This window comes from Vigna unguiculata, chromosome 11 (genome assembly GCF_004118075.2).
Source record: "Vigna unguiculata cultivar IT97K-499-35 chromosome 11, ASM411807v1, whole genome shotgun sequence".
Classification (NCBI taxonomy): Eukaryota; Viridiplantae; Streptophyta; class Magnoliopsida; order Fabales; family Fabaceae; genus Vigna; species Vigna unguiculata.
Window position 1 is genome coordinate 9539106 of NC_040289.1, and position 8258 is coordinate 9547363.

The 8258-nt window shown below is 40.1% G+C and overlaps 2 protein-coding genes across 2 annotated transcripts; both read left to right on the forward strand.

The window, feature by feature from the left end:
* Nucleotides 1-438: 438 nt before the first annotated feature.
* Nucleotides 439-1725, forward strand: LOC114170156. The gene is made up of 2 exons (XM_028055639.1): nucleotides 439-832; nucleotides 914-1725. The coding sequence occupies exons 1-2, from the start codon at nucleotides 439-441 to the stop codon at nucleotides 1723-1725; spliced, it is 1206 nt and encodes a 401-aa protein (XP_027911440.1).
* Nucleotides 1726-4686: 2961 nt separating this feature from the next.
* Nucleotides 4687-6921, forward strand: LOC114170157. Its single transcript, XM_028055640.1, has 2 exons — nucleotides 4687-6041; nucleotides 6213-6921. The coding sequence occupies exons 1-2, from the start codon at nucleotides 4687-4689 to the stop codon at nucleotides 6919-6921; spliced, it is 2064 nt and encodes a 687-aa protein (XP_027911441.1).
* Nucleotides 6922-8258: the final 1337 nt, after the last annotated feature.

Below are 8258 nucleotides of genomic sequence, written 5' to 3' on the forward strand. Positions count from 1 at the left end.
AGTTTGTTTGTTTCATTGGTACTCCCACCTCTTGTTGTTTACCAACTATCGTGGAAAATGCCATGAAGTGGGCCATAGCTCTAGTGACCTTGATATTTAGGTATTAAGAAACCATCCTGATAAGCGCATGTATTTTACCTTAGATCCATTAGGCACCAAACCTAATGGATAAGGCACAAAGGGAGATTTTTTTTTCTTCGTCTCATTTTATTTAGTATTATTAGTATCTCTTTTTTAATTATTTATTTAATTTTTTTTATAATTTTTTTGGGTTTTTCTTTCTTTCCTTTTGATTTTCGATTTAGTAATAAAATAGTGCATGAAATATTATTGCATCCATATATTTATGTTTTCCCATGTCATCTCATCATGCTTCTTTACTTTTAGGTCCAAAGTTATAAAGTTGTGTTTAAGTTTAAAAAGAAAAGGAAAATTAACATGGAATCTAGAGTCAGGGGGCAATTAGATTTTGTTTCTTTGAAGAAAAAATTATCCATTAAAGTTACAGAGGGTAATTTGAGTAATTTGAGAGAGTTAGCTGGAAGAATGAAGACCATATCAAGGAATATGTTCAAGAGGAAATATGGGAACTTATTAGGTTTGCTGAAAGTGGAAGTTCAAGTTGCAGCACTCACAGCTTTGGCCCAATACTACGATCCACCGTTAAGATGTTTAACCTTCCAAGATTTTCAGTTGGTACCCACAGTAGAAGAATTTGAGCATATTTTGGGTTTGTCAATGAAGGGCAAGGTCCCCTATAGATACTCAGACCAACATATCTCAACTGTCACGTTAGCAGGGATCTTGAAAGTGCATCCTGCTGAGCTAGAAGGTAAAATGATTACCAGGGGCAATTCGAGAGGCATCTCTTAAGGGTATTTGGAGTGGCATTTGCGGCAATTGGCTGAAGAAGGTTTTGGAGAAACATTCATGGATGTGTTAGCTCTCACATTCTACGGAGCCATGCTTTTCCCTAACATGGAGAATATCGTTGACCACACCGCCATTAATGTGTTTGTGGCTTACAAAAATCATTTAGAAAGCCCAGTTAATGTAGTTTTGGCTGATATGTACGGAAGTCTCAACCTTTTCCATGAGTTTAAGAAGAAGAAGATGTTATGTTGTTTACCTGTGTTGTACGTGTGGTTCATCTCAAGAATTAATAAGGGCATTTCAAATGCTGAAGGTCCAGTTGAAGAAGTTTTATTGAACAAGCCAGAAATTAAAGGGGCAAAGGATTGGGCCCAATTTTTTGCAAGCTTGAATGGGGGAAAGATCAGATGGTGCCTTCCTTGGCAATCTAGGTCACGCATCATTTCATGTGGAAATTTTCCTAATGTACCTTTCATAGGCACAAGGAGCTGCATAAATTATAATCCTGTGTTAGCTCAACGACAATATGGGTATCCCATTCGGGGCACTCCAAGTCCAGGAGCTTTGCAGCCCATATGGACTCATTATGAGGAAGGATTTTCCCTTGATTTAATTCGACAAATTAAGTGTGCTTGGGAGGAGGTTATGCGTGTGGAGGAAGATCCAAGGTCTTGGATAATTAAGGACAAGATGTCTTACAGTCGATGGATTATGGAGAGAGTTAAAGTGATAAAGCTACCCTTCAAGTCAGACTTCTCTCCTTCAGAACAACCACAACCAGCAGAATCTGAGGAAGTGACAATCCTGAAAGGAGAAATAAAGATCTCCAAAGGCTCCAACAAGAATATATAGGCCTTAGGCGTGATAATGAAGAAAGGACAAGGATGTACCAAGAGCTATTTAGGACGCTAAGGGAAGAGAGGAATCATTGCTTCAGAGTTAAACAAGATCTTGCTCCAGCCAACGTCGAGTTAACATTAAGGGCTTAAGAAAGAGATGCAAAAGCTTCATCTGAGTACTACAAGAATCAAATGTATGAGGAGGTTAAGAAAGATAAGAAGGAAGCATTAAAAAGATTGCACGAGGCCCAGATTAAGATCAATAATATGGAGCAACAAATGAAGGAGATAATGATGACCTATGATATGAAGATGAATGAGGAACGTCAGCATCAAGCAGAATCCGAGAAAAGATATCAAGAAATGATTGCCCAGATGAATGACTACACATTGGGGCAGGAAGGGAAAATAAGACATTGGAAGGAATGTTTTTCGCAATTGGCGGCCTTGGCCAATGGAGCCATCGAAGACATTCCACGATTACTATCTGAAGCTGAGTCTGCACTGCCGATCTTTAATCCTCCGAAGAAGATTGAGACCTTTTTGGACCACTGCAAGAAATTAATAGAAGAAAAGAAGAGCATGACATCTAGGGCTAGAGATTAAGATTTTCTTTCTTTTGCATTTCATTTATGAGCTTTTTAGAGGGCGGGATTTGTATTGACTCTTTTCCATGTTAATTTACTTACAGCTATATAATTTTGTTTAATAAATTAAACGTTTTGCATTGTTTTTCCTTCCTTTTCTTTTTCTTATTATTTCTTTTTCTTAAATAATAATAGAGCAAAAGTAATAAAAAAACAAATACGGCAAAACCAAGGCATCCCTACAGGACGCGAGCAAATAGAAAGAATATGGAAGATTGGGAAACAGCATAAGAGGCAGTGAAAGCAGATATCAGTCAACTAAAGGACCAAGTTGGTCAAATACTGGAGGCCTTGAAGTCCTTAAAGGCATCAGGAGAAGCTTCATCGGCAAAGGGTGAGGAAAGCACTCATGGCGGTCCTGTTACTTTCCCAGTATACGGATTGCCATCTGGTTACACCCCACCTGTTGGAGAATATTTAGAGACTGAGCATGCGTCCTTCTCATTCCTAATTAATACTCAAGAGAATGAAGCAACTACCTTCATGGGCCCCCGAGAGACTGTAATGCCCAAGCCTTTAAACACCACTATCGGTGTTAACTCTTTGGACAAGATTAAATCACGCTCTACTATGCAGGCCGTATTCGCTGAGGTTGAGGGACCAAAACTAAATTAGAAATTTTGGAAGAACGACTACGAGCTATTGAGGGAGGTGGAAACTATGGGTTTGGCGATGTTGCAGGTTTAAGCTTAGTTCGTGATGTAACAATACCTCACAAGTTTAAGGTTCCGGAGTTCGAAAAGTACAAGGGTACCACAAGTCCTAGAAGCCATCTAACCATGTATTGTCGAAAGATGGCTGCCTATACTTACAATGACAAATTGTTGATCCACTTCTTCCAAGACAGTTTGGCTGGGGTAGCGTTGAGTTAGTACACCCAATTGGAGGCGTCTCGCATTCGCTCTTGGATGGATTTGGTAGATGCTTTTCTGAAACAGTACAAGTATAACATGGATATTGCGCCAGATCGTTTGCAATTGCAGAACATGGCCAAAAGGGATACATAATCATTTAAAGAGTATGCCCAACGGTGGAGGGAGCTTACTGCTCAAGTGGAGCCTCCTCTTCATGATGAGGAAATGATGGCAATGTTTGTGAGCACGTTACAACCACCATTCTATGAACACATGGTAGGGAATGTATCTTCAGTTTTCGCCGATATTATCATCATAGGTGAAAGGATAAAGATTGGGTTGAAGAATGGAAAGATTGCATATAGCCCGCTCGCGGCTACAACTCCTAAAAAGCCCGGTTTCAATCCAGGGAAGAAGAAAGAAGTAGAAGTGCACACAACATCCATAGTACCAAGGTGGGAAAACCAAGCCCACACTCAAAATTAACAACGACAGGTGAATCGACATCCTTATGTGACTCATACAACAGCTACCCACCAACCACAATCTCCGCAACAGGGATTCAATCAGCCGCTACACGCCTCAAATAACACTTGGAAAACTGAGGCTAGCACAAATCTCAACCAGCCTTTAGGGCAAATCGCTAGTCCCTGAAGGAATCAAGAAAGGAATTTTGTTCATTTCACTCCTATTCCTGTGACTTACACAGAGTTGTTGCTAGATCTACTCCGTAATGCTTTAGTAGCCATTTGCCCGATGAAACCTTTGCAACCGCCATATCCTAAAAATTTTGATATAAATGCCAAATGTGATTATCACGGAGGAGCCATTGGACACTCTACTGAGAGATGCTTGTCTTTCAAACATAAAGTACAAGCTCTAATAGACTCAGGGTGGTTAAAATTTCAAGAGGATAAACCCAACATCGATGCCAATCCCCTCGCTGGGCATGGTAATGCTTCGATAAATGCTATTGATCTCAATGGACCCAAGTTGGTAAAGAATGTGAGTGAAATTCAGAGTTCACGAAGGGATTTTTTTGAGGCGCTGCTAACAACAGGACTGTTGGAAGGAGAATATAACTTGAATGAGGCATGTGGGTTCCATCCAGGTGCTAAACACTCCATCGAGTCGTGCAACAGGTTTGAGAACTTTTTGCAAGATTTGATCAATAAGAATTTTGTACAAGTATGGCGTGGGAGTAAGGAGGAAGAAGTTTTTGCATAAACCAACGAGGAATCTGTCATGTCGCCACCAAAGCCATTGATAGTTCGTTTCGCTAGATCCACTCTTGCACCAACATCTCCGAAAAGATAATCTGTTGTCATCCTATCACCTTCACCCTTCCCATACAAAAGTGAGAAGGCGATCCCTTGGAAGTACGATATACATGTGCTAGGAGAGGGACAACAAACAAAGAATCAATCAACTGATGGGGAGCCAGTTGTAGAAAATATATTAGGCATAGGAGGAATGACAAGAAGTGGTTGTATCTTCACACCACCCTTTTTAAGGAAGGACGTAGTTGGCAATGAGGGAATAACAACAGGAGAAACTAAAGAACTCTTGAAAGAAAAGGACGTGCAAACACAAGAAGGACCTAAAAAAGAGGAAAAGCAAGAAATATCTGATGTAGAGGCTTGTGAGTTTTTAAAGTTCATACAACAGAGTGAGTACAAAGTAGTAGAACAATTGAAATGCATGCCTGCTCAGATTTCCCTTTTGGAGTTACTTATGCATTCAATCTCCCATAGAAAGATGTTAATGAAGATACTCAGCAAAGCTCATGTGGATCAGAATATTTCCCTAGACAAGTTTGAGGGAATTGTTGGCAATATCACTACTAATAATTACCTCACCTTTACTGATGATGAGATACCTACTGAAGGTAGAGGACACAATAAGGCGTTGCATGTATCGGTGAAATGTTTGGACCATGTCATGGCAAGAGTTTTAATTGATAATGGTTCCTCATTAAATGTGATGCCAAGATCGACGCTAGAAAAATTGCCATGTGATGGTATGCATATGAAGCCGAGTGCCATGATTGTAAGGGCCTTCGATGGAAGCAAGAGGGAAGTAATGGGAGAAATAGAGTTGCCAGTTCAGATCGGTCCTTGTATCTTTCAAATAATATTTCAAGTCATGGATATTATTCCAGCTTACAGTTGCTTGTTGGGTCGCCCTTGGATCCACTCTGCGGGAGTGGTGCCTTCAACGTTACACCAGAAACTGAAATACATAATGGGTGATAAACTGGTAATAGTGTCAGGTGAGGAGGACCTCCTTGTGAGTGGGCCCTCATCATCTCATTACATTGAAACAGCAGAGGAAGCCTTTGAGACAGCTTTCCAATCACTGGAAATTGTGGGGAATGCATATGTTGAACCATTTTCGATGATCCCACACATGTCTTGTGCTTCCCTCATGATGGCCAAGGTTATGCTGAAAGAGGGTTACCAATATGGAAAAGGGCTTGGTAAAAATAACCAAGGGCTAACTTTCCCCTTAGAGGTCTTTGAAAACAAGGGTAGATATGGTTTGGGGTACAAGCCTACTAAAGAAGACAAGAGAAGGTTGTTCGAAGAGAAGAAGGAGCGAATTTTGGCTCGCATAGAAGGTCGAGAACGAAAGATAGGGAAGATTCAAATCTGTGACATCAAGAAAAGTTTCCACAGTGCTGGATGGGTTAACACTTGTCAGATATCAGCTATCGAGGGAGGAAGTGGATCTGAAAGTTGGAACTTCGTGCGATCTTGCCCTACAGACGTGCAGCTGAACAATTGGGAGATAACAAATTTACCAATGATGTTTAATTTGGGAAAAATGTAATAGTTTTAGTTTTTTGCTTTACTCGCGGTTTTAGGATTTAAGACTTTTTGAGATGACCATTTTTAATCTTTAAATCTTTATGCTCAATGTGACAATAAAATCATTTATAATTGGCGTTTTTTGTTTGTTTCATTTTATTTATCCATTTTATAAACTCAAAAATGCAGATATGATGATGGATGTTTTGAAAATGTTAATGTCGATTTCCCTAATTTTGAGCACCTCGTTGATAATATTGAAGGTGATTATGAGGATGAATGGGAACCTTCCCCTGAAATGTTGAGATTAGTGGAACAAGAAGCTAAAGAGATAAAACCCCATCAAGAGAATGTTGAAGTGCTCAATTTGGGAGATGTAGAAGAGATAAAAGAAGTGAAAATTGGCACTAGCGTAAGGAAAGAAATACGAGAACAATTGTGTGCTCTACTAAAGGAGTTCAAGGACGTTTTTGCTTGGTCATATAATGACATGCCAGGATTGGATACTAACATAGTGCAACATAAACTCCCTCGCAAGCCAGAGTGTCCTTCCGTCTTGCAAAAGTTAAGGAGGATGGAACTAGAGATGTCCTTGAAAATTAAGGAAGAAGTAAAAAAGCAATTTGATGATGGTTTTTTGGCTGTGGGGAGATATCCCCAATGGGTAGCAAACATCGCACCTGTGCCTAAGAAGGATGGGAAGGTTCGAATGTGCGTTGACTACCGAGACTTGAACCGGGCCAGTCCAAAGGATAATTTTCCATTACCTCATATCGATACTATGGTGGACAATACGGCCAGATTCTCATTGTTTTCATTTATGGATGGTTTCTCGGGTTATAATCAGATCAAGATGGCGGTTGAGGATATGGAAAAAACTACCTTTATTACATTGTGAGGAACTTTTTGCTATAAGGTGATGCCTTTCGGTCTCAAGAATGCTGGGGCAACTTATCAAAGGGCGATGGTAGCTCTTTTTCACGACATGATGCACAAAGAGATTGAAGTTTATGTGGATGATATGATCGCTAAATCTGAATCTGAAGAAGAACACCTCGTCAACTTAAGAAGATTGTTTGAAAGGTTACAAAAGTTTAAACTCCGATTAAATCCGGCTAAATGCACATTCGGTGTGAAATCAAGAAAGTTATTGGGCTTCATTGTTAGCCAAAAGGGGATAGAGGTTGATCCTGACAAGGTGAGGGCAATAATAGAAATGCCAATTCCCAACACGGAGAAAGAGGTGCGAGGTTTCCTGGGCAGGCTGAATTACATTGCTAGATTTATCTCCCAATTAACCGCTACTTGTGAACCGATCTTCAAATTGTTGCGTAAAAATCAAGCTCTAGAATGGAACGATGATTGTCAGACCGCTTTTGATAAGATCAAGCAGTACTTACAAGACCCGCCAGTACTGCGACCACCAGAATCCGGAAGACCCCTTATTCTGTACTTAACTGTACTAGAGGAATCCATGGGTTGTATGTTGGGCCAACATGACCAAACTGGGAAGATTGAGCATGCAATATACTACTTGAGTAAGAAGTTCACAGATTGCGAGAAAAGATATTCTATGCTAGAACGAACTTGTTTCGCACTAGCATGGGCAACCCATCATTTAAGACAATACATCTTAAGTCATACTACATGGTTGATATCCAAGATGGACCCAATAAAATACATTTTTGAAAAGCTTGCTCTCTCTGGGAGGATAGCAAGGTGGCAAATGCTTTTGTCAGAATATGATATTGTATATGTCACTCAGAAATCCATCAAGGGTAGCGTTTTGGCTGAATATCTAGCTCAACAGCCCATTGATGATTATCAACCAATGCAGTCTGATTTCCCGGATGAGGATATCATGGTTTTGTTTGAAGAGAAGGAGGGAGGCCAGGATGAAAAGGCATGGATATTGTTGTTTGATGGTGCATCTAATGCATTATGCTTAAATCAATTTTCAGGTCCTCCTTTAGATGTAGACCCTCTCCTCGGGATTGGTCTGATCTTTTTCAAAAAAGAAATTATTATATTGGCAAAAAGTTTATTTGTTTTTGGATTGAGGCCCTCTACGTGGTAATGGTCGCCGAATCCTTTAGATGTAGACCCTCTCCTCAGGATTGGTCTAATCTTTTCAAAAAGAAATTATATTTGCAAAAAGTATATGTTTTGGGATCGGGGCCCTCTACCTGGTAATGGTCACCGAATCCTTTGGATGTAGACCCTCTCCTCGGGATT